The sequence below is a fragment of the Pan troglodytes genome, chromosome 11 (assembly GCF_028858775.2).
Source record: "Pan troglodytes isolate AG18354 chromosome 11, NHGRI_mPanTro3-v2.0_pri, whole genome shotgun sequence".
Classification (NCBI taxonomy): Eukaryota; Metazoa; Chordata; class Mammalia; order Primates; family Hominidae; genus Pan; species Pan troglodytes.
This window is the reverse complement of record NC_072409.2, coordinates 2,649,356-2,674,417: the sequence shown is the minus strand read 5'-3', so window position 1 is coordinate 2,674,417 and position 25,062 is coordinate 2,649,356. Positions and strand designations below refer to the sequence as shown.

The 25,062-nt window shown below is 63.4% G+C and overlaps 1 protein-coding gene across 16 annotated transcripts in view; it reads left to right on the top strand.

Moving 5' to 3' along the window:
* Positions 1-24,855, top strand: part of KCNT1 (potassium sodium-activated channel subfamily T member 1) — a 92,359-nt gene extending 67,504 nt beyond the window's left edge. For 11 of the 16 annotated variants that reach the window (XM_063787422.1, XM_063787421.1, XM_063787423.1 and 8 more), the window contains 17 exons: positions 949-1,057; positions 1,300-1,449; positions 1,902-2,140; positions 4,157-4,391; positions 6,817-6,922; positions 8,840-9,012; positions 10,273-10,344; positions 10,537-10,671; positions 11,107-11,218; positions 15,800-15,901; positions 16,287-16,370; positions 16,514-16,642; positions 17,006-17,026; positions 17,850-18,174; positions 19,787-19,849; positions 23,509-23,593; positions 23,753-24,855. In XM_063787422.1, coding sequence (XP_063643492.1) covers positions 949-1,057; positions 1,300-1,449; positions 1,902-2,140; positions 4,157-4,391; positions 6,817-6,922; positions 8,840-9,012; positions 10,273-10,344; positions 10,537-10,671; positions 11,107-11,218; positions 15,800-15,901; positions 16,287-16,370; positions 16,514-16,642; positions 17,006-17,026; positions 17,850-18,174; positions 19,787-19,849; positions 23,509-23,593; positions 23,753-23,873 — 2,261 coding nt within the window. In that variant the 3' untranslated portion in view covers positions 23,874-24,855. Of the gene's footprint in view, positions 1-948; positions 1,058-1,299; positions 1,450-1,901; positions 2,141-4,156; positions 4,392-6,816; positions 6,923-8,839; positions 9,013-10,272; positions 10,345-10,536; positions 10,672-11,106; positions 11,219-15,799; positions 15,902-16,286; positions 16,371-16,513; positions 16,643-17,005; positions 17,252-17,849; positions 18,175-19,786; positions 19,850-23,508; positions 23,594-23,752 lie in introns of those variants that run through there. The other 5 variants (XM_063787419.1, XM_063787417.1, XM_063787424.1 and 2 more) reach the window with 3 other exon arrangements.
* The last annotated feature ends 207 nt before the right edge of the window (positions 24,856-25,062 follow it).

Here is a 25,062-nt window from a genome sequence, read left to right as displayed (position 1 = left end):
GTGCGTCTGGGGCAGGGCGCGTGTGCACACGTGGGTGACGGTGCGTCTGGGGCAGGGCGCGTGTGCACACGTGGGTGACGGTGCGTCTGGGGCAGGATGCGTGTGCACACGTGGGTGTCGGTGCGTCTGGGGCAGGGCGCATGTGCACACGTGGGTGACGGTGCGTCTGGGGCAGGGCGCGTGTGCACACGTGGGTGACGGTGCGTCTGGGGCAGGGCACGTGTGCACATGTGTGTGTCGGTGCATCTGGGGCAGGGCGCGTGTGCATGCTGTTGGGTGATGGTGCGTCTGGGGCAGGGTGTGTGTGCACACGTGGGTGATGGTGTGTCTGGGGCAGGGCGCATGTGCACGCAGTTAGGCGAGCTGTGTGGGGCAGCGGGAGGGGCTGGCCCTGGAGCTCCTCACACAAGCACACCAGGAGGTGCTGGAGGGGACGGCAGACCCCCATCCTCACCGCATCCGAGAAGGGACCTAGGGGGTCCAAACTCTTCAGATGAAGAGTCTTATGCTGGGACCCTGGGGTCGGTGAAGGCAGGGTCAGAGGTCAGGTGGGGGCAGGAGCACCGTCTGATGAGCACCTCTATGGGCAGGGACCATGCGGGGTGCCCGGGGGACGGGGGGCAGGCCCCATGCCAGGTGCCCAGGGGACAGGGGTCAGGGCCCACATGGAGTTCCCAAGGCACAGGGGCCAGGGCCTGCCCCGCCCTGGAACTTCTCGCTGAGCTGGGAGAGAAGCACAGGAGCGATGGAAGGTCCACCGAGGCTCAGACCAAGTAGGGGGTTGAGGTCCACAGACTCTCGGGGCAGAGATGCTGAAGCCGGACAGCAGACACGAGGGTGCCAGGCAAGGGTGCATCTGCACAGCACCTTCAGGAAGTGAGCAGGTACTGTGGGGGAGGAGAGAGCCGGCAGGGCGGCAGGTGGACCGGCCTCCCCCACCGCCCGCAGACCACGTGGTGTGTGAGGAGGAGTGCAAGTACGCCATGCTGGCGCTGAACTGCATCTGCCCGGCGACCTCCACCCTCATCACCCTGCTGGTGCACACGTCCCGCGGCCAGTGAGTGCCCCGTGCCCCGGGGGGACCGACCTCCATGGCTGGGCCGGCACAGGAAGACAAGGCAGGGCCTGCGTGGGGGCGGGGATGGGCTTCCCGGAGGAGGGGCACATGGCAGGCAAAAGTCCTGCACAGGGAGGGGATCCATGCCAGGGGAAGCAGAGGGGGCACCTGCAGACCCGGCCGGGGAGGAGGGGCAGCCATGGCCGAGGGTGACGCTCCCCTGGCCCTGCCTCGGCCCACAGGGAGGGACAGGAGTCTCCGGAGCAGTGGCAGCGCATGTACGGGCGCTGCTCCGGCAACGAAGTGTACCACATCCGCATGGGTGACAGCAAGTTCTTCCGCGAGTACGAGGGCAAGAGCTTCACCTACGCGGCCTTCCACGCCCACAAGAAGTAAGGCCGGGCTGCGTCCACAGGGCTGGCGCTCCAGGGCTGCTCCGTGCCCTCCCCACCCGCCCGGTCAGGCACAGGGGTGGCCCTGGGGCGGGGCTGCAGAGGGCTCGGGGGAGGGCATCAGGTCATCCTGCCCGGCAAGGGCAGCCGCAGGACTGGGCTCCGAGTCCACATAAAAACCTGCCACGCGGCTCCTCCCTGAGGCTTGTGGGCTGACCCCAGCTCTCTGGTCCCCAACACCTCTGGGACAGGAGGGCTCAGCCAAGGTCCCTGACCCCAAATGGCCCCCAGGAGGAAGACGCGGAGCTCCGGTGGGGACTCTGGTGATTTGCAGGAAGGGCAGGCAGGGAGCGGGACAGGGCGGGTGAGCGGCGGTACCTGAAGCTGCCGGTGCCTGAAGCTGCCGGTGCCTGAAGCTGCCGGTGCCTGAAGCTGCCGGTGCCTCTGCCCAGGTACGGCGTGTGCCTCATCGGGCTGAAGCGGGAGGACAACAAGAGCATCCTGCTGAACCCGGGGCCCCGGCACATCCTGGCTGCCTCCGACACCTGCTTCTACATCAACATCACCAAGGAGGAGAACTCGGCCTTCATCTTCAAGCAGGAGGAAAAGCGGAAGAAGAGGGCCTTCTCGGGGCAGGGGCTGCACGAGGGTCCGGCCCGCCTGCCCGTGCACAGCATCATCGCCTCCATGGGTGAGCCGGGACAGGCACTCGGGACTCCCTGGGCCTGCTCCTTTGGCGGGAGACCAGGCGGGACAGGGGCAGGTGACCAGGCAGGACGGGAGACCAGGTGGGATGGGAGACCAGGCGGGATGGGAGACCAGGTGGGATGGGAGACCAGGTGGGACAGGAGACCAGGTGGGACGGGAGACCGGGTGGGACAGGGGCAGGTGACCAGGTGGGACAGGAGACCAGGCGGGACAGGAGACCAGGCGGGACACCGGCAGGTGACCAGGTGGGATGGCAGACCAGGTGGGATGGGAGACCAGGCAGGACAGGGGGAGGTGACCAGGTGGGGCAGGAGACCAGGCGGGACAGGGGCAGGTGACCAGGTGGGACAGGAGACCAGGCAGGACAGGAGACCAGGCGGGACAGGGGCAGGTGACCAGGTGGGACAGGAGACCAGGTGGGACGGGAGACCAGGCGGGACGGGAGACCAGGCGGGACGGGAGACCAGGCGGGATGGGAGACCAGGTGGGACGGGAGACCAGGTGGGACGGGAGACCAGGCGGGACGGGAGACCAGGCGGGGCGGGAGACCAGGCAGGGCGGGAGACCAGGCGGGACAGGGCGGGAGACCAGACCGGGCAGGGCAGGAGACCAGGCCAGTGTGGCCCCCAGACCCAATTCCTCTTGGCCCATGCCTCCAAGCTTGGACAGGTGGAGTCTCTCTGGGCCTGTTTTTGAATCTGTCAAACAGGTGTCCCCGCCTTCCTGTGGCCACCTTTGTGGGCATTGCTCACTGTGTCCAAGTGCCTGTCCAAGTGGGGCCGCCCACAGGACCGGTTGGCAGCTCAACCGGAGGCTCCTGGTGGTCCCATCAGCCCGGAGGGTCTGCTTCACGTGTGTCCCTCAGACAGTCAGGAGTCCTGACGTCTAATGGGGCCAGGAGTTGGCGGGATGAGGTCGCAGCGGCCGAGGGCTTTGGCCTCTTCTCGTGCCTTCAGGGATCCTCCCAGGGTGCCGCTTGCCAGACAGGGTCAGGCTGCCTCTGAGCAGGTGCAGGCCCATGGCCCCGAGGGCACCACCCATAGTGGTGTTGCCCCCTCCCCAGCCAGGCCTTCCTGGGGGACAGTTAGGGAGCAGGGCCAGGCCAGGAAGCCACTCAGGCCACGGACCCACAGCCGGGCCAGCACGTTGCCACCTCCGTACAGTGGCCCAGGCAGAGGCTGACCCTATGGGGCACGCCAGCACGCCCACCCTGGGGGGTTGTTACACGGTGGCTGCTGGGGCACCAGGTGGTTCAGTGCAGTGGGGCACAGTCTCCAAGACCCAGAGGGCCCTGGGGTTTGGAGACGTGCCGATGCGGAGCCCACCGCCTGCCAGACCCCGCAGGTTCCCGGCTGCCATCTACGGCAGCTCACTCGGGGGGCCGGGCCTGGCCGCAGGGCACTGGGGAGGCAGGCTGCTGCTGCCTAGCCACACCGCCACCTTCACCTGCGCAGTAGGCACTCTGCCCCCAGGTGGCTTCCAGGAAACCAGGGTGACTCGGGCAACCCTCACTGTACCCACAGAGGCCCTGGGCCATACCTAGAGGTCCACAACCCCCACCTGGCAGCCTGGGGTGGTGCAGGAGTGGCAGAGTCTGCTCCCGCAGGCACTGAGTCACCCGGCTGCTCCCCACCTGGCCCCGTCCACCAGGCAGCCTGACCAGCTGCACAGGCCCCTAAGGCTGAGACCCCCGAGCCCAGGATCAGCCAACCCCCTCCTCAGGCATCTGGTGCTGAGGCCACAGCAGCTGGCCTGGGTGGCACCGATAGGGCACTGGGGCCCCCTGGGTCTTCGCTCAACATCATCGCCACCCCAGAGGCCACTGTCCCTGTTGTATGGAGGGGGAAACTGAGGCATAGATTGAAGCTCCTCAGCTGGAGCACAGGAGCCAGGCCGTGACAGGGTCTCCAGAGCTGACTGTGTTCACCTGAGCTCTGGGAACTCGCCGCCCACGGAGGGTGGGAGTCGGGCTGTGGCCAAGCACAGGGCTCTCTTCCAGGGACAGTGGCCATGGACCTGCAGGGCACAGAGCACCGGCCTACGCAGAGCGGCGGGGGGGGCGGGGGCAGCAAGCTGGCACTGCCCACGGAGAACGGCTCGGGCAGCCGGCGGCCCAGCATCGCGCCCGTCCTGGAACTGGCCGACAGCTCAGCCCTGCTGCCCTGCGACCTGCTGAGCGACCAGTCGGAGGATGAGGTGACGCCGTCGGACGACGAGGGGCTCTCCGTGGTAGAGTGAGTGCTGCCTTGGAGACGGCTCCCAGTGTGGGGAGGAGCCGCCCATGAGTGCGGGGGATGGGTGTCGGAGCATCCTTGGTGGTCCCCCATGCTCTGAATTGCAGCTTCTGGACAGCTCCGTGGAAGTCCTTGTTTGACAAATGGAATCTTCAGGGGGCCCAACACAGACATCAGAGCCACATCACCCTCGTCCCCGGGGAGCACTTTTGAGGGTCACTGAGATGGGGTGTGCTGGGCTACACCCTTTCCAGTTGGGGCTGGGGGTGCAGAGCTAATTGGAGCGAGGCAGCTCACTGGCACAGGGGCTGTCAGGCACCAGGCAGCGCCACCCTCAGAGAGGGGCCCGTTCCCTCCCACCCACCTCACCCGCCCCATAGTGGCCCGGCCACTCTCTGAATCAGGATGGAGCCGGGCAGTGACCCCAGGCCATCCTCCTCCACCCAGTGCCCTAGGTCTCCCCCTTAGCACCACAGAGCACAGAGGGGCACAGCTCGCCTGACCAGGGGTGGGTGTCCTCTGAGCAGGCTCCCTGTGCAACCCCTCGGCAAGGCAGCGTCCCAGCCTGGAAACCACAGCCCGTCCTGAGCTGTTGTCCTGGCCTAGGTTTGGGGCCAAGTCCTCCTGCTTCAAATTATGAGACAGGAGGCCCCACTCTGTTCTCAGCAGCTTCTGCCTTTTGGCCTCAGCCAGGACAGACAAGTGCCCCAGCTGCAGGGCCCGAGGCCCATCCTCAGCGGGGCTGCCTCACTCTGTCCTGGCCTTTGCCTCTGGGGTGGGGTCAACACACTGTAATGACAGCCCAGCTGCTGGGAAACAGCCCTGAACCATTGTGTGTGTGTGTTGGGTGCTGCTGGGGACGGGGTGGTGGCCTGCTGGGGACAACAGCCTGGCTGGAAAAGTATGTGGGTAAGAGCCCAAGGCCAGAGTGCCTGCTCCACCAGCCGGGGGTGCTGGGGATGTCAGGGAGGCATGGCGGGCGGGCAGAGCCCTGTGGGTTTTGCATGTGGCTGCAAAGCCTGGTCTAGGCTGTGGTGGGAGGAGAAAGACCGAGTAGGGCATGGGGGTGGGTGTGCAAGGGGGGTGTGTTCGGTGTGTGTGTGTGGTGTATGTTGTGTGTGGTGTGTCCATATGTGTGATGTGTGTTGTGTGTCAACGTGTTTTTCACGTGTGGTGTGTGTTGTGTGATGTGTGATGTGTGTCTGGGTGTGTGTGGTATGTGTCCGTGTGTGATGTGTGTCTGAGTGGTATTGTGTGTGGTATGTGGTGTGTGTGTGTTGTGTGTGGTGTGTGTCCGTGTGTGGTGTGTGTGGTGTCTGTTGTGTGTGTGGTGTGGTGTGTGTGTCTGTGTGCTGTGTGTTGTGTGTCTGGGTGTGTTGTGTGTCCATGTGTGGTGCGTGTTGTGTCTGTGTGTGGTGTGTGTTGCGTATGTTGTGTGTCCGTGTGTGTGTGGTGTGTGTCTGTGTGTGGTGTGTGTCTGTGTGTGGTGTGTGTCTGTGTGTTGTGTGGTGTGTCTGTGGTGTGTCTGTGTGTATGTTGTGTGTCCGTGTGTGGTACGTGTTGTGTCTGTGTGGTGTGTGTTGCGTATGTTGTGTGTCTGTGTGTGGTGTGTGTCTGTGTAGTGTGTTGTGTGGTCTGTGTGGTGTGTCTGTGTGTTGTGTGTCCATGTGTGGTACATGTTGTGTCTGTGTGTTGTGTGTTGTGTATGTTGTGTGTCTATGTATGTGTTGTGTGTCTGGGTGTGTGGTGTGTGTGTGTTGTGCATGTTGTGTGTGTGGTATGTGTGTCCGTGCACATGGTGCACGTGTGCATACGCCTGCATGTGTTCATTTCTGTGTGCATGTGTTGTGTGTGTGTCCGGGTGTGTCCATTTCCGTGTGCCTGTATGGGGCCATGTGTTATGCCGAGGGCTGACCATGGGGGGGTCCTGGGCTGACCAGGTGAGGGGTGAGCCCCACCGCCACCCCCTCCCACACCTGGGTGAGGGCAGCAGCAGTGAGGGCCCTACCCACCCCTCAGTCTCCTCCAGTCCCCCAAGGCCCTGATGGGGCTAAGTCCATGCCTCCCCAGCCCTGGCCTTGCAGCCGCTGCTGACCCGTCAGGCAGGCACAGGTCCTTAAGGTTCGGCACCTGCATGGGTGCCCTGGGCACTGCCCTGACTGCCCTGCAGGACACACTGGGTCCTGGGTGCCAAGGCTAGGCAGGCCCCATGACACGGTGACCACAGGCTCAGCTGGAGGAACGTTTGCTGATGCACAGGTGGTTAAGGGAAGAACGGGCCACCTTGGGCCAGCTGTGCGTGACCTCGAGCAACGTGGCTGTGGGTGGAGTGGGTGCCCTCGAGTCCCCCAGCCCGAGGGGGGCCCCAGAGCAGACCCAGCCACCTCTGTGCAGCTGTGCTGAGGGCTTCTGTCTCCTGCCCCAGGTATGTGAAGGGCTACCCTCCCAACTCGCCCTACATCGGCAGCTCCCCAACCCTGTGCCACCTCCTGCCTGTGAAAGCCCCCTTCTGCTGCCTGCGGCTGGACAAGGTAAGGCTGGCGGCTCTGCCGCGCTCTGCACCCCCAGACGCCAGCACTGGGCCGTGCACACCTGCCCTGGTTTCTCTTTGGTCACTTTACATTTCGATACCATTGCAAACTTCTAGCACAGCTGCAAGAATTCTACAAGGGAGAGCCGCAGATCCTTCACCCAGATTCAGCAGACGGTCCCTTCCTGTCCTGTTTGGGCTCTCCCTCTCGCAGTGTCTATGTTAGAGGCACCTGTTTTCTGAACCATCTTGAGAACAGGTTGGAGCCACCACACCCCTTTCCCCTAATACATCTACATGCGTTCCCAAAGATCAAGAACCATCTCGTAACTACAGCTCATTAGGACAGGGACCCCGGCCCGGCATGGGTGTCTGATCCACAGTCCAAGTTCAGATTGGGCCGAGGGCCCTGAAGGCCTTCAGTGTCCTGCGTAGCAGTGTTTTCCCCACCGGGAGCCTGTCCCGGCTGCGTCTTAGCAACTCCTTTCTCGTTACTCTCCCTTAATCTGGAATGTTCCCTGGGGTCTCTTGACCTTAATATTTTTGCAGAGCAGGGACCAGTGACCTGGTGGCAGGTGGGTCTGCGATGTTTCTTGGTGGTGGGACTCTGCCTGCATGTGGGGCCAGCCCTCCCTGGAAACTCGGGGGTCAATTGTCAGGTCACTGGCGATGTTTACTTGGATCTCGTGGCAAGCTGGGGTCAGTAGGGTTTCCCCACTGTGAAAATGACTGTTTTCCTTCTGGAGTTAGCAGCTTCTCTGTGGGGGATGTGTTGAGATCAGGAAAGCAAACCACTCGACCCAGCGGCTTCAGCATCCCTCAGTGGGTTCTTTTTTGTTTATTTGTTGTTAGGTTTTTTTTAAGACAGGGTCCCACTCTGTCATCCAGGCTGGAGTGCAATGGTGGGATCATAGCTCACTACAGCCTCCACCTCCCAGGCTCAAGGGGTCCTCCCACCTCAGCCTCCCAAGTGGCTGGGAACACAGGCACGCACCACCACACCTGGCTAATTTTATTTATTTATTTATTTATTGTAGTGATGGGGTCTCACTATGTTGCCCAGCCTAGTCTCGAACTCCTGGACTCAAGTGATCCTCCCACCTCGGCCTCCCAAAGTGCTGGGGTTACAGGCGTTGAGCCACTATGCCTGCCATCTGTGGATGGTTTCCAGTTCCGGAATCTCTCTCCAGCTGTGTGTTAGGGCTCGGCCACGGAGGGGACCTCCCCTTCCCCATGTGTGTGTGTGTCCTTCACGGACCACGGGCTCCCAGCATATTCTGTGGGTTGTAATCTGTGGCTGGTCATTGCAGTAGCATCATCCTTGACAGATCGTTATTGATTCTGATGCTCGGACCCCCTCAGTTCGCTGCGTGGGGTGGGGGCCTTCAAGCGGCTTCTGGGTGCTTCTGACACGACCCCCTCACCCTTTGAGCTCATCTGTGCTTTCCAACCGGAGATGTTCCAGCCACATCTTGGCCTTCCCCTGCTCCAGTCTGGAATGAACCACTTCTCCAAGGAACCCTGATTCCTTTTAGTGGAAAATGATGATTGGAAACCAAGACCTGGGCACGTGGCGTGCTCACTGCTGCTGGCATCCCTGCTCTGAGAAAACGTGTGTGCACACACACGACACGTATCTATGCCCACGCCTAGATCTCCAGCCACATGCCAAAACCACATGTTCACATGGACACCGCCCTTTCCACCCCTGACATGACTGCTCTGTGCCGCCTGTGGGTACAGCTGTGGCATCTGGTGGTGCCTGTAGCTCCCCACAGGCGCGTGCAGGCCATGAAAGGGCTGTGGGCCGAGAGGCTGACGGCTGGGTGTTCACGGGGGATGTTTGGTGAGGGGTCTGGGAGGGCTCCAGTGGCCAGCAGGAACCACAGCCCTGACTAACTCCAGTATCTGCCCCCAGGGCTGCAAGCACAACAGCTATGAAGACGCCAAGGCCTACGGGTTCAAGAACAAGCTGATCATCGTCTCGGCAGAGACGGCCGGCAACGGGCTGTACAACTTCATCGTGCCACTGCGGGCCTACTACAGATCCCGCAAGGAGCTGAACCCCATCGTGCTGCTGCTGGACAACAAGTGAGGCTCCTGGGGCTCAACCCACCCCGCCCACCCGGGCCCTCAGACCTGCAGCCAGCAGCCTCCCCAACTGGGCCCACCCTTCACCTTTGCAGAGGGCATGGGAACATGGGGCCTCTGGCCTGGTCCTCTCAGCTTTCCTAAAAAGGGGGACTCTCCTTCCTGCTCCCAACTCCTCCTGCTCCCAGCTCATCCCCACTCCCACTCCTGCTCCCAGCTCCTTCCCACTCCCACTCCTGCTCCCAGCTCCTCCCCACTCCCACTCCTGCTCCCAGCTCCTCTGGCTCTCAGCTCCTCCCCACTCCAGCTCCTCCCCATTCCCAGCTCCTCCCCACTCCCAGCTCCTCCGGCTCCCGGGTCCTCCCCACCCCCAGCTCCTCTGGCTCCTGGGTCCTCCCTGCTCCCTGTTCCCCGCTCCACCCCACTCCCAGCTCCTCCCCACTCCCAGCTCCTCCGGCTCCCGGGTCCTCCCCACCCCCAGCTCCTCTGGCTCCTGGGTCCTCCCTGCTCCCTGTTCCCCCAGTTCCCAGCTCCTCCCCACTCCCAGCTCCTCCCCACTCCCAGCTCCTCCCCCCCCCAGCTCCTCCCCATCCCCAGCTCCTCCCCACCCCCTCCCCACCCCCAGCTCCTCCCCACCCCCAGCTCCTCTGGCTCCTGGGTCCTCCCTGCTCCCCCAGTTCCCAGCTCCACCCCATTCCCAGCTCCTCCTTGCTTCCAGCTCCCCCAGTTCCCAGCTACTCTCCACTCCCAGCTTCTCCCCACTCCCAGTTCCCCCTCACTCCCAGCTCCTCCCCGCTCCCAGTTCCTCTGTCTCCCAGCTCCTCCATGCTCTCAGCTCCTGTGGCTCCCAGCTCCTCCCACTCTGGTCCTCTCTCCCCCTTTCCCCGTCCTCCCTTGTCACTCCTTCTGTCCTGTTTGCCTCCTGCTCCACTCACTCTGAGCCCCAGGATTGGGAGGGGGGGGTGAATGGCTCTTCCTCCTGGGCACCTTTTTGCCCAGGGGACCCTAGGACCCTGACAGCTAAGCCCAGGGTCATCTTGGCTGTGTGACCTCAGCAGGTCCCACCCTCCCGGGCCTTGGTTTCCCCTTGAATAAAATAATGGCCCACTGGCCTTAAAGTACCCCCCAGGTCCCATACGCTGCGGTTCTGGGGAACCCCTGCCTGGCCCAGCTCTGTGCATGGAGGGTAGGGCCCCACTGGGCCTGAGGAGGGCGGGCCTTGAAGCAGGGTGGGCCCCTCCAGGACCGCTGTCCCCACAGGCCCGACCACCACTTCCTGGAAGCCATCTGCTGCTTCCCCATGGTCTACTACATGGAGGGCTCTGTGGACAAGTAAGGCGTGGCCGGCCGAGGCTCGTGGGGGCTCCACACCCACCCCTCCCCTCCTCTTCCAAAGTCTGGGGTGACCCCGACCGCAGGTGGGGTGGGGGGCTGAGGTCCTCCTGCCTTCTGACCAAATCCCGGGGGCCTGTGGGTGGGGAGTGGGCCGCATCCTCAGCCACGGGCCCCCGGTCCCGCCACCAGCCTGGACAGCCTGCTGCAGTGCGGCATCATCTATGCGGACAACCTGGTGGTGGTGGACAAGGAGAGCACCATGAGCGCCGAGGAGGACTACATGGCGGACGCCAAGACCATCGTCAACGTGCAGACCATGTTCCGGTGCGTCCAGTGTCCGGGGCTCGGCTCCAAACCACCCCACAGCCACGACCACGGGCCCTCGCCCTGAGACCCCCACAGCCACGACCACGGGCCCCCGCCCTGAGACCCCACAGCCACGACCACGGGCCCCCGCCCTGAGACCCCCACAGCTATGACCACAAGCCCCCACCCTGAAACCCCCACAACCACAGCCATGACCACGGGACCCTGCCCTGAGACCCCCACAGCCGTGGACTCTGCCCAGAGACCCCCACAGCCACGACCACAAGCCCTCCACCCTGAGAGTCCCACAGCCATGACCATGGGACCCTGCCCTGAGACCCCCATAGCCAAGACAGTGGGCCCTGCCCTGAGACCCCCCCACAGCCATGGGACCCCGCCCTGAGACCCCCACAGCCACCATGGGCCCCGCCCTGAGCCGCCTGCCTCCCCTAGGCTCTTCCCCAGCCTCAGCATCACCACGGAGCTCACCCACCCTTCCAACATGCGCTTCATGCAGTTCCGCGCCAAGGACAGCTACTCTCTGGCTCTTTCCAAACTAGAAAAGGTGAGCAGCCCTGCCCCGTGCCAGCTGCCACCCCAGAATCCCAGAAAGAGCGGGAGAAAGGGGCTCAGGGGAAAGGGGGCCAGTGCCATGGGAGGCTGGGCTCCTGCCCCCTCCTGCTGGGGAACTCAGGAGATGGCGTGGGGGGCCCAGCATGGACAGGGTGCTCTTGATGGTGGAGCCAGGAGACGGAGGCAGGGCGTTTCCCTGACCGCGTGTGAGGCACTGGGAATGTGGCCCGTAGCAGCCTTCCATCTCCCTGAGCAGGGACCAGGCCTGGCCGTGTCTGGAGGCCAAGGCCATCTGTCCTGGCATGGTCAGTTGGTCAGAACTCCCGTGGGGAGCCCTCAGATCGGTGGTTCCACATAGGTTGGCCAGTAGCTCTTAGTACAGATAATGCACACGGCTGCACCATTCCAGACTCCTCCACTGCCCCGGCCACTACGCCCAACCTTGAAACAGGTTCAGTATAACCACTGCCTCCTTGTATTGACAAGGGACCGAGGGCCTGAGAGGGAAGGGGCCTGCCCCGGATCGCACAGTGGAGCAAGTGGCTGAGCTGGAATTGGCTTTCTGCCCTTGGAGCTCCATGAAGGGCACCACCCAGGGTCAGGTGTGGAACCCAGGGGCATAGGCACGCAGGGCTGCAGAGGGCACGGCCACTGTTGCTGTTGCCTTGATGTCTGGCTGACCCCAGCCCCACCGCATTCCCCACCTGCTCAAGCTGGGACAGCACCACCTTGTCCACACGGGGGCCGGTGCCCAGGCAGCCCTAGGCTGAGAGCAGGGAGCAGGCACCTTGGTCAGCAGCAGCAATGCTGTCTGCTCTACACGAACCCCGAGCTCACCAGTCTGGGCTGAAGTCCTCATCGGCGAGCTGCTGGGGCCTGCGTGGCTGCAGGATTGTGACACCGTGGAGGATCTACTGAGCCAGGCCCGGCCTGACCACCAACACCAGGCAGAGGACACACACGGGCACTCCCTGCGACACGGACATGGCTTTGTCCCACCTGAACCCGATGGAGAGTGAAAGTGTGTTCCGGCCAGCCGTCGACCAAGAGCCCATAGGGATCCTGGAGTCAGTTCTGCCCCAGAGAAGCGAGAGGAGGCCGGGCTGGGCAGCCACCAGGTCAACAGGGGCTTCTGCCTTAGAGATGCCAGCCTGAGGCGTAGGGGGATGCTCAGGCAGCTGGTCTCAGCACAGGAGAGGGCTCTGTCTGCACTGCCCGCCGCCCAAGCCCACCCTGGAGCCTGCCCTGCCCGGCGTCGGGAGCTCCTGGCCCCAGTCCCCGGCTCAGCTGGCAGAGGGGTGTGCTCTGCAGCTCGAACCACGAAAGGGGAGGAAGTTCACAGGATTCTGTGTTTGGGTGCCAGGCCGCTCCCTAGGGCTGGGAGGACTCTCCGGATCTGGAAGACCAAGTCTGACCCAGTGTGGACAGCGATGCTGCCGTGGAGTTGGGGTCAAGGCAGTCATCCTGGCGCGGCTCCTCCGGCCTCAGCCTTGCACCTCTCTGTCCCACAAGGTGGCTTGAAGTTTGGGTCAGCAAGCACGCAGCCAACACGCTCCTGCCCGCCTTCCCGCCAGGCAGCCATCGCCAATCACCCACGCTCCGCCCCGCCGTGGGGCCCACCTCTTTCCCCAGCTTCACCTCCACTGGGGCTCTGTGTTGCCGGGGCGGGTGCGGCCAGCTCTCCATCTCAGAGCAGTGAACAGTCCTGGGCTCCAGCTCCAGTCATGCGATTCCATGGCAGTTGTGTGACAGGGACCAAGGAGAAGTCAGGACGTCAGCAAAGCCTCTGGAAGCAGCCGTGAGCTCCTCTGGGCTGACATGGTGCTGGGGTCCATATGGGGCAGATGCCCTGGGCCCTGGGCAGGGCCAGGCATATACAGAGACGTGGAGCCGAGGGAGGAGAGGGCGCCGTGGACCACCTGACCCATCGCCCTCTGCAGAGGCTGGGATCCGCCTCCCCAGCATGCAAGGAGCCAGTAGAAGGCACCAGGGGTTGCTGCTTCTCCAGCCTGGGTGGCCTTGGCCCCAGATCCCCCGTGGGTCTCTCTGACAGGCCAGCATACGGTGACCTGCTTCCAACAGGGACACCTGTGGCAGCTTCAGACCCTTATTTAAAAGACATTAATGCCAATTTATTATAAAAATGTACATGTTTAGTATGTATTTTACTTCAAAGAATACTGAAAGTAAAAAAAAAAATTGAAGAAAAGTTACCCCAAATCCCTGCAGCCAACATCTTCTACATCCAGGCCCAGTGGAAGGATAAAGACAGGATTCCAGGCACGACTCCGGAAGGAAAAAGGGAGGAGGTGGAGATGGCATACACGACCGTCAGTGAGATGCTCTGCCAGGTGCAGCGGCTCATGCCTGTAATCCCAGCACTTTTAGAGGCTGAAGCAGGAAGATCGCTTGAGGCCAGAAGTTCGAGACCAGCCCAGGCAACATAGCAAGTCCCCATCTATACAAAAAATTTAATGGCTGGGGGTGGTGGCTCATGCCTGTAATCCCAGCACTTTGGGAGGCTAAGGCGGACGGATCACCTGAGGTCAGGAGTTCGAGACCAGGCTGGCCAACATGGAAAAACCTGTCTCTACTAAAGACACAAAAATTAGCCGGGCGTGGTGGAGGGCGCCTGTAACCCCAGCTACTTGGGAGGCTAGGGCAGGAGAATTGCTTGAACCCGGGATGCAGAGGTTGCAGTGAGCCGAGATTGTGCCACTGCACTCCAGGCTGGGCAACAGAGCGAGACCCTGTCTCAAAAAAACAAAGCAAAAAAATGAAACTATTATTAAGGATGCTGCCGGTGGGGTGATATGCATCTCCCCTTGAGGGCTGGCTCCAGAAGGCTCTCAGAGCCCCGGTGTGAGAGAGGAGTCTCTCCCCTGAGGCCCACCTCCCCTGCCGTCCACCTCCCCTGGTCTCCAGCACCCAGGACTCCTCCACCACTTCATTGCTTTCACACGGTCAGCCTGTGTGATCTCTCCTCCTCACCAGGAGCCTTCCTTCAGGCTGGCTCTGCCCATCCCGGGGCTGCACGGTGCCTGTCCTGCTCCCTCTGACCGGGGGTCTCGTGCTCAAGAAGGGCTCATCCGCTCCTGTGTGCTCCTGTCTTCACTGTCACTTGTGAATGGCACCCGCTCAGCCCCTGCTGAAGCCCTCCTGTCCAGAAAGCAGGAGGAAATCTCTGGAAGGTCCTGAAACATCCAGCTTTTTTTTCCTTCCACGTCTCTCTCTGGCCCTGTCGTGGTTCTTGTTTCCTGTTTAGCATTGTTCTGAGTAAAGGAAAATTAAAATTGCAAGTTGTTCTGGAATTTCACGTTCGTCCCTGCGAAGTACGGCTGGAATTCCGGATGCAAATCACCGTGACTGCAAACTCACACGGCCGTCGCAGCTCATCGCACCTGGTTCTCGCCCCAAGAGCGGAAACGCCGCACGAAACTAATTCCACTGTTTCTCACGCCCCGGCCTTCCCGCCGGCCACTGATGAGTAAGGGCGAACCCGGAGGAAAAGGGGCTTCTGCCTGCTTGTCCTGTCGCTGTCGTGTCTTTTACCTGTGAATTGAGTTTTGGTTCCAGGGGGAAGTGTGGCCTCCGTGGGCGCACACGCCTGCCTGTGCACACTTGCTTGGAGGCCGAGCTCCAGGGTTGGGGCCCTCCGCTGAAGAATGGCCCGAGAGTTGGCCACGGCCGAGTCCGGAGCCCGTGGATGTACCGCCTCACATGACAGAAGGGCCTCTGCAGATGGGATTAAGTCACGGGCCTCGAGACGGGAGGTCCTCCTGGAGCATCCGGCAGGTTCACGCCGTCAGGGTCCTTCTAGGGAGAGGCCAGAGGTCCCCGTCCGGTGGGAAGAAGCTGCACGGCCAGCTCAGAAGAGGGAAGAGGGAGCCATGAGCCAAGGCAGGCGGCCTCCAGGAGCTGGAAAAGGCAAGAGAAGGAGGCCCCCAGGCCTCCAGAGGGAGCGGGGCCCTGCCCAGGCCTGGATCCAGCCTGAGACACCTCAAACTCCCGACTCCAGAAACGGGAGAGAGGAGACAGGTGTCGTTTTAGCTGCTAAGTTTGCGGTCATTTGTTACGGGAGCCCCAGGAAACTCAGTGGGTCCATCGCGAGCCTGGAGCACGGGGACGGGGAGGCCAAGGACAGCAGGGAGCCCGATGCTTGCTCCTCCTCAGCCCAGACTCCACACGCCCTCCGGCACCACTTACAAAACACCGGGGCAGGAGAGGATTATCAGGAGGATTTGGAATTTCGGGATGGCAAGAGCAGGGCGCTTGACCAAGCGCAGTGCCCATGGCAGCCACCGGGAGTCCACCTTCTCATCAGAGCCCCACATCACTCCTCCCGGGCTCTGGCCCTGAGTGTGTCTGGGAAGATAAAGCTGGTTCAGGCCTGCTGGTGTATGCACATATGCAGACACACACTGTACACGTGGGCGCACACACCATGCACAAATGTGCACACAGGTATCATGCACACATGTACGGTGCACACACAGTGCCCTCGCCCCCGTGGCTGCCGTGCCACTGGAGGGACCTCGGCACCAGCCCATCTGAGGCCCCTCGTTTCCCACAGAGGGAGCGAGAGAATGGCTCCAACCTGGCCTTCATGTTCCGCCTGCCATTCGCCGCCGGCCGCGTCTTCAGCATCAGCATGTTGGACACGCTGCTCTACCAGGTCAGCGGGGAAGCGGCAGCAGGAGGGCGGCGCCTGGGTGGGACCCCCGTCATGCCCTCGGCTCTTCAGCCTGATCCCTGTTCTGAATGATAGGACTCCCTCTGAATGACCTTCCCTGGATTCCAAGGAGACCTCTGGGCTCTGTCCTTGCCCCAGGGATTTCTGGGCCCTTTTTGACCTATGGGTGCCTGGCAAGGGAGTTTTCTTAGAAAAGGCCTCCCAGAACTCTGCCTGTGGGTCATGTGGTGCTTGGGGACCTGGTGGCTCTGTGTGTGTGTATGCATGAGGGGCGGCGAGCCCGTGGCTGGTGGGGTATGGACCTGCGTCCCACGCCCGTGCCCATGCACCTCACTGTGGCTCCCTCCCTCCCTCCCTCCCTGGCCAGTCCTTCGTGAAGGACTACATGATCACCATCACCCGGCTGCTGCTGGGCCTGGACACCACGCCGGGCTCGGGGTACCTCTGTGCCGTAAGTGCCCCTGGCTGGGCCGGGCTGGGGGCGTGCTGGGCTGTCCCAAGTGGGTGGATGGGCACCTGCCCCTGATTCACGGTGGCCAGGAGGCTCTGGGTGCCGCCACCTGCCCCAGCCAACTCAGGGCTCCCACCCTGCAGATGAAAATCACCGAGGGCGACCTGTGGATCCGCACGTACGGCCGCCTCTTCCAGAAGCTCTGCTCCTCCAGCGCCGAGATCCCCATTGGCATCTACCGGACAGAGAGCCACGTCTTCTCCACCTCGGAGGTTCTGGGGCAGCCTGGGGGCTGGGACTGTGGCAGCCCCTGTCCTGTGTGACCCACAGCATCCCCACCTTCAGTGTCGGGGACCTGGGCTAGATCAGCTTTGCTATTGCTGGCAGCTCCTTCCGTCTGGTCCGTGTGCCCACGTGTAGCGCTTCCAGCTGGAGCAGCCATGACCCCTACCGGGGGCAGAGAGGCTCAGGGGAGGCTTCAGGAAGAATACGGGCAGCCCCTGTGCTGCAGTCCACACAGCAGCAGGCACCGTGCCCACCAGCCCTAAGCATGTTCCGTGCAGACCCCAGGCTGAGGCGGCGTGGGGGGCAGGGGTGCGCCCGCAGGTCCCAGACTGCGCCTGTTTCCTTTGCAGCCCCACGACCTCAGAGCCCAGGTAAGCAACCCCTCCGTGCCCACGCAGCTTCTGCGGAGCACCAGAACATCGCAGCTTCACATGGAGAAGCCTGCCAGGCCCCACCCACCCACAGGGCCCTGGGAAAGCCGAGGCAGGAGCGGGTCCCATGGATGTGTCGGCCCCAGCACGGCTCAGAGAAGGCTGTTGACAGTCACTCCCTCCTGCACTGGTGGTGGGGAAGCTGAGGCCTGGGGGGAGTAGCCTGTGAGTTTGGACACCAGGTGCACCCCCGCCCCCTCCCAGGCCCCACCAAGGCAGGCAGCCCCCATGCCCATCTGGCCTGACCATCCAGCCCCCAGCCTCCCAGGCCTTTCTGAAGGTGCCACCCCGGTGGGGAGCCTACCTCTTCCCAGCACCCCACGACCCACAGGCTCTGGCACCCCACATTCCCCAGGTTCGGGGCCTCCAAAGGGTGTGTTTGCAAGAGGGATCAGGGCTCATCTGCAGATGGAGAAATTGACACGCAGAGGGGGTGACCTCTCAGGGCAAGGCCAGGATGTGCTGGGGTCCAGATGGGTCCCAGGCCGGACCCACAGAAATAAGGGCTCAGAGAGGTGAAGGGAGCTGCCCTCAGCAGCCTGGCGAATCCCTTGACCAGGCCCGGGCAGGGTGGATGGCCCGGCGATCTGTGCTCAGGAGGAAACCAGGCACACGCACCCTGGGGTCTGTCGTCATCCTCTTCCCTAACACCCCCAGCTGCTCCCACGCAGGCCCCAAGCCGCAGAGCCCACACCTCTTCCTAAGCCCCTGCCCCAAAGCCCACGACCCTCCCGGCAGCCTCACCCCTCCCTGCCCTGCCCAGTCCCAGATCTCGGTGAACGTGGAGGACTGTGAGGACACACGGGAAGTGAAGGGGCCCTGGGGCTCCCGCGCTGGCACCGGAGGCAGCTCCCAGGGCCGCCACACGGGCGGCGGTGACCCCACAGAGCACCCGCTGCTACGGCGCAAGAGCCTGCAGTGGGCCCGGAGGCTGAGCCGCAAGGCGCCCAAGCAGGCGGGCCGGGCGGCGGCCACGGAGTGGATCAGCCAGCAGCGCCTCAGCCTGTACCGGCGCTCTGAGCGCCAGGAGCTCTCCGAGCTGGTGAAGAACCGCATGAAGCACCTGGGGCTGCCCACCACCGGCTACGGTAAGGGCACACGGCGTGGGTGGGGGCCGGATGGACAGACTGGGCCAGGGTCGGGCCACAGCCAAGAACAGTCGGCCACGGCATCCCGGGGCCCGGGCCGTCCTCCTGTCTGTCATCTGTCATCTGTCTGTCTGTCAGCCAGCCTTTCTGGCCACCCTCTGCCTGCCTCTACTGTGGGGCCAGCTGTGGGCACCACCACGGCCCAGCAGAGGCCCCGTGCAGAGGAGGGAAGTGGCCATGGCCCACCCTGGTGCTGGGAGGCCACAGGACCCTTGGGCATCCCTGGTGTGAGCCCCGTAGGGAGGCGCTCGCTTCCACTGCCCTGGGGCCTCAGTTTCCCTCTCTGACAAATTAGAGACAGGAGCTGGCTGAGTCCTTTGGCCAGGGGAGGCAGCTGTGGGGTGGAGAGGGCCAGGCTGGGCTCCCCAAGTCGAGGGCATCAGCTAGAGTTGGGCCAGCCAGCTGCAGCCAGGCCTGCTGGACAGCGGATACCCAGGGTCCCTGAGTTCTCGCAGAGAACAAGACTGGTGGGGACCCCCTCCCAGAGCCCCCAGCCCTCCCAGCAGCCAGGGTAGGGGGGAGACTTTGGGGGGACGGCTGGGAGAAAGGCCCATGCCAGGACATGCCTCTGTCCACCATGGGCCTGTTGCCACTCCCACGGCACAGCCCCCTCCTGCCGCTTCAGGGAGCCCGGCGTCCGTCTTCAGCAACAGATCCGTGCAGCCCCCTCTCTCTGCGCCTTGTGGTGGGAAGTGTTCTTGGGCTTCGGGGCCCTACATGCCCTGCCTGGCGTGGAGAGAAGCTCATCCCCTCCCTCACTCTAGAGATGCTACCTCCGTTGATGAAGCCATGGGCCCCAGCTCCCCAGCACCGGGCCGCTGCCCAGTGACACCCACCCCTGAGCCGGGTTGAGGCTCCACCTTCCCTTTGTTCCATCTCGGGGACTTGCCTGATGCTCAGGGCCGCCTCTGTCCCGTCGGAGTGCCCCGTCTCCCAACCCTGCTTCCTGCGTCTGTCACCTGGGTCGGGGTCTTGAGTCCCCTGAGCAGAGTCAGGAGCTCAGGGCTGGCCCAGGAGCTGCTCACGGGTGACTGGGCTGGCCTGCGGGCCCGAAGGAGACTCAGAGGCCAGGGTTTGGGGAACAGGTGGCCTGTGAAGACCTTTCCCGGCCCCCAGCCCTGTAGGCGCCGGGGAAGGTGTCCCCCTGTCCCCGCCTTGAAGCTTCCCTCCATCCCCACAGTGTCCCTGTCCCGGGAGGGACTTCACGCCCTTTCAGGTGGGGCTCACGAGGCTGAGGGGGGTGCCCAGCATTCATGTTTGCGGTCCCCTGTGACTGCTGGCAGAGGATGATCCCGCCCGGTCTGGCCACCCCCAGAGCTGGTGCCTGCCTCTGCGACCGCTGCCTGCCCCCAGAGCTTGGCAAGGAAGGAGCAACTGCCTTTCTGGTGACCGACTCGCTTCTGGTGGCCGGCACGGGCTGCAGGTCCTGGGGTGGCCGGCCTCCCGTGCAGCTGCCCCTGCACCCGCCCGCTGTGCCAGCCGCCCGCACCTCGCTTGCTGACATTCTCTCTCTCTCTGTTTCTGTCTGTGCCTCTTTCTGTGTGTTCTGTAGAGGACGTAGCAAATTTAACAGCCAGTGATGTCATGAATCGGGTAAACCTGGGATATTTGCAAGGTAATTCTGCCCTGGCGGGTGCCAACCGCTGCACAACGGGGCTCGCCAACCCTTCACCGCCGGCAGCCTTGCCGCGCCGTCCCGGCCAGGCAGGTGGACGGGAGCTGTGAGAGCACATCCCAGGTGTCAGCCCAGGCGGCCCTGTTGGGCAAGGCCTCGCATGCCGACAGAGCGTCCCCTGGCTGGGCGTCGAGGACGGGCCTGAGGCTGAGGTCCGGTGCTTGTGCTGGTCAAGGTGCTGTTGGCCGCCAGGCAGAGTGGCCACTGCCCAGCGCTCGGGCTCACCCTGGTGCTGCTGCTCCTGCTTTGCTGTTTACGCTGAGCTCCGATGGGACCGGTGGGCCACCCTGGCCTGCAGCCAGCCCTTCCCTGTTGCCGGCCCCACGAGCAGTCTGAGGACCCTAAGCTCCTCTGCTCTCAGGAAGCACCCAGAGGGTCCCGAGCCAGGGCCCCGGGAGGAGCTCGGTGAAGCCTGGGCTGGATGCAGGGGTGGGGACTCCAAGCCACGAGGAGTAGGCAGGCTTTATGGCTGCCCAGGCCAGGTGGATGGTGACCTTCGTCCCCCAGCTGGGGCTCCACGAGGGGATTCTTCCTGCTCGGCTCGGGCAGAGCCGCTCCACACCCCGTTTCCTCCAAGAACATGCTGTGCCCCATCAGTGCTCAGAGCAGAGTCCGGGCCAGGGTGCTCCCAGGGGTCCTGGCAGCCTCAGGGGAGCTCAGAACCTGCCCCCGCTGCCACACCTCCCTACAGGGTAACCCAGGAGCTTGAAGGGCCTCCTGAGCCAGGACGGGTGTTAGCTCGGGAGGGACCTGTTTGCCACAATGCCCTTGCACCCGGAGGCAGGGCCAGGCCTGGGGCAGCCACGGAAGTAAAGCGTCGGCCTCTCCTGGCTCCGTGCTTTTCCCCACGATGGCGCTCATGGAAGACCCTCGCTCTGCCGGGCACTGTGGTGCTCGGACCTGCAGCTAGCGGCCTTCATGAGTGGGATGCCTGCGTCGCCCGCTCCCCTCACCTGCCAAAGCTTCCTGCGGCTCCCACTGTGGCTCCAGGGCAGGCACGGCCACAGCGGGCTTGGGGGAGCGAGGGCTCACAGGACTCCCGCGGCAGGCATTTCCTGGGCTCGGCCTACATGCCTGGGAGGGTGACGGTGCCGGGGTTCTGGGGCTGGGGAGCTGCACCCCCATGGTTAGATTCAAGCGGAGCCTAGGCCAAGAGGCAGAACAGAAAGAGTCACACCCTTTGCGGGGAGGGCGGGCAGCATTCTGGGGCCCCTCCAGCGTGCAGCCCCCATCCCACACACACAGCAGGAGGAGGCACCCCAGCCCCGATACTCACACAAATCCCCTCTTCACGCCTTCCTCACAGCTGCCGTGGGGGGAGGCACTAGTTATCCCCAGTTTATAGAGAAGGAAACTGAGGCTCGGGTGGCGGTAGCTCTGGCCTGGCGTGGGGGATTCAGGCGGGAGTGACCGTGGATGCCAAGAGCCAGGAGGTCTGGAAGCCTCTGGGGCCTGCAGGGTTAGGAAGCGGGTTGGGGGGCGAGCAGAGCTACCATTGAGGCCTGGAGTGAAGATCGGAGGGTCTGGGTGGAGGAGTCAGGTAGCCCTGGGGACCAGGGGCGAGGTGGCCCTGCCCCAGGACATTCACCAGAAGAGCCAAAGCCAGCCCCTGCCCCACCCCAGGCCCTCAGGCACACCTGCTGCCAGCCTTCACCAAGCACCGTGGACACGCGAAGCTAGTCCTCTGTGACCATCCTGGGCAGCCAGGACCAGTGCCATGTGACTGACCACAACCCAGGCCCTGGCACTGCAGCTGGGGCCTGGCGTCCCCACCCACCCCCTAGCCCAGCCCCAAGAAACACAAAGCCCAGACTGGCTCAGCCCAGTGAGCTCTGCTTACTTCAGAAGCGTGTGGTCCGGGCACCCCAGCGGGAGAAGCTGGGGCCTGGGGCCAGTCTGTGCCTGCCGGAGTGAAACGAGCTGGTGGCCCCTTGTTCTCGGTGTCCCACTGGGTGCTCGTCACAAAGCCAGTCAGGCAGGGGGGCAGGGTCCCAAGAACCTACTAGAGCTGCCAGCACCACCCACTCCCTGTGCCACCTGCCATGTGGCCACCCCAGAAGCGTGTGTGGGCACGAGGGTGGGGAGGATGTGCCTCCCTGCACAGCCTCAGCATGAGGCCCCTGGGCCTCCTCCAAAGGCCTGGGGAAGACCCCAACATGGGTTTTGGGAAAAGAGCAAAACAGCTGTGAGGGGCAGGTGTCAGGCCGTCCCATCCCGCAGGTGTGGACACAGGAGCTGGCACCAAGTGACCTGCCGCCGTGTGCGAAAGGCCTGAAGCAGAGCTGGTCTCCTGGCCAGAGCTGCCCTGGTCGCCCCCAAGTCCTAGCCTGTGCCCCCGCCACCCTGGCAGCAGCTGTGCTCACACTGTGGGAACTCCGAAGCCCCCACTGCAGAGGGACCAGCATGGCCCCCACCTGGCTGGCCAGCAGCCTCCCCGACTTTTCCCTTCTCAGGGACCAGGGCAGGGCTACCCCAAGGGGAGAGGACGGGCAGAGAGGAGGGAATGGCAGCAGCCAGGGTGGAGGCTCCCTGGGGTCCCCCGTCCTGGGTCACCTTTGTTCTCTGTCCTTGGAGTCCTGGAACAGGAATCCAGGAGCTTCCCGTAGACACCATCAGATGGATAAACTGAGGCCACAGACCCTTTCCAGCCAGTGAACCCAGGGCCACTGCTGGGATGGTGGCCTCTCCCTCCCTGTGCTTGGCAGGGCTACCCTGCCGGCCCCATGGAGACTGAGATGATGGGGGGCTGTTTCTCCAGGACCGTTCTCACCCCGTGGGACATATCCCCACGCCCACCCCATGAGCCGGACGCCAGGCTGTCTCCCATGAGGGGCAGAGGCCATGTTCTCGGAGGGATGAGCTGCGGGGTGGGGGGTGCTCTGGGCTGATGCCACTCAGGACTTCAGTCTGAAGCAAAGGGCTGAGCACAGCGAGTGGGAATGGCCTGTCCAGGCCCGGGGACAGCGGCAGCTGCAGGGCCCTGAGGGAGGGACAGGGCTGAGCAGCCTCTGGAGGCGGGGGTGGGTGTGTGTGGATGTGGAGGACGGCATGCAGGTGTGTATATGAGTGAGTGTGCAGGGGTCTGTGGATACCATAGGTATGGGTTGCTATGAAGATCTGTGCAGACACACAAATGTGTGTGGAATACAGAGGTGAATCTGCAGGTGTGTGGGTGTATGCACAGGTGTGTGCAGGTGTAGATGAAGGCATGCATGCATGTGAGGTGAACAGACACGTCCCGGTGTCTGCAGGCTGACGTACGTGGCAGGTGTGTGCTGGTGTGTGCAGGTGTGCTCAGTGCCTCTGCTCAGGGCCACCCCTTTGCTGCGATGCCACCTAGCACCAGAGGTGGGTGCGGGTCGGAGCTGGCTCCCAGCTGCCCTCCTGGCTGCCCCCTGCCCTGTGTGGAGATGGGCCAGGGACAGGTGTCGGTCAGGGATGGGCCCTGGCTGGGCTCACCAGGATGAGGTGCTGGAGCAGAATGGTCAGGAAGGCCGGAAAGACTCAGCTCATCCTGGAGCCCCCACACCTCCGGGCCCCTGCGGAGCTGGGAGGGGCAGGGCTGGGGGGTGACGTCTGCCCGGCTGTGTCCTTTGCAGACGAGATGAACGACCACCAGAACACCCTCTCCTACGTCCTCATCAACCCTCCGCCCGACACGAGGCTGGAGCCCAGCGACATTGTGTGAGTAGCACCTGTGGGCTGTGTGGAGACCCCCCCTGAGCACCAGGTGGGCACTGGGGAGACGAGGCCACAGGCACCACAGTGGGGCCGCTCAGCAGAGGGCTGAGCAGGGGCTGCCCAGCCCACATCCACTCCAGGGTCCTCTGTGCCCTCCCGCAGCTATCTCATCCGCTCCGACCCCCTGGCTCACGTGGCCAGCAGCTCCCAGAGCCGGAAGAGCAGCTGCAGCCACAAGCTGTCGTCCTGCAACCCCGAGACTCGCGACGAGACACAGCTCTGAGCCAGCCCTGCACGGAGCTCAGGCCACCAAGCCCGGGGTCCTCAGGAAGGACGTGGAGGAGCATGTGAGGACACGGTGGCACTAGCGTGACCCTGGGGATGCCACACTCTACTCACCGTGGCTCCTGGGACTCCACCCTGGAAAGGACCCCCTCATGCGGGGGGAGGGCCAGCTCACTCCTGGGCACCTGCAGGCTAGTGAGGAGAGTTTTTTAACCTATTTTTACACATCGATGCAGTCCACTTCTCTTTACACAGATGTACCGCAACTCGTGACCAGGGCTGGCTGGGAGGGCAACGCAGGGACTGGACGCCCTGCAGGGCCGAGCCCAGGCTGTGCTGGAGGGTGGGGCTGGGGTGCATGGGGAGGGGAGCAGAACCCAGGAGCCCCGCGTGGGCCACACCCAACTCAGAGCCGGCCTGAGCGTTCACGGCCAGGCGGCCTCGCTTCCTTGCAGCCAAGGGCTGGGGGCCAGGGCTGCTGTTCTGCACTCTGTGGGGTGGGTAAGGGGGACCCTGGGCTGTTTGCTGTCCCAAGCCCCTTCTGGAAGTTAGAAGCAGCAAAGGGCCCGGGGAAGCCGGGCATGTGAGAGGGGTGCGTCCCCAGGTCCCCCAGAGGGCCCTGTCACTGAGGACCTTTCTGAAGGAAGCAGAAGACGCCGTTTCCTCTACTTCACACTGAACTGTCCCAGCCACTGCATCTAGGGGGCATTGGGCGGAAGATGGTGCATTTCCATAGACCATTTTACACTTACCTTTTAAAGCAAAGCCTCATTTTCTAAACCCCTGACTTGTGAAGCACAATTCAGCCTCTGGGCTGGGCCACGTGGAGAGAGGATCTTCTCAGCAAGGCGAGATCCCGGGCGGCGGCTGACATCAGGAGCGCCACCCTGCGTCCTTTGCTGCTGGTTCCTTACTGGTTTGTACGGTCAGCGCTGGAAACTTCTATTAAATGGATGCATTCTGGAGGCATGAAGTTACAAGTCAAGTCGCCCTGCTCGTGTTTCCAAGGCTCTCACCCCTCCCAGCCACCCCACTTTAAGGGTTACAAACACCTGCTGGGGTCCCCACCCCAACCCCATAGGCAAGCCCCCATTCCCCAGCCAGGCCAGGACAGTCCTTCCAAAACTCGGGAACCAAATTGTATTTGGCTACTGGTGACTGGATCCTGGTAGCCAGGAAACCTGCCT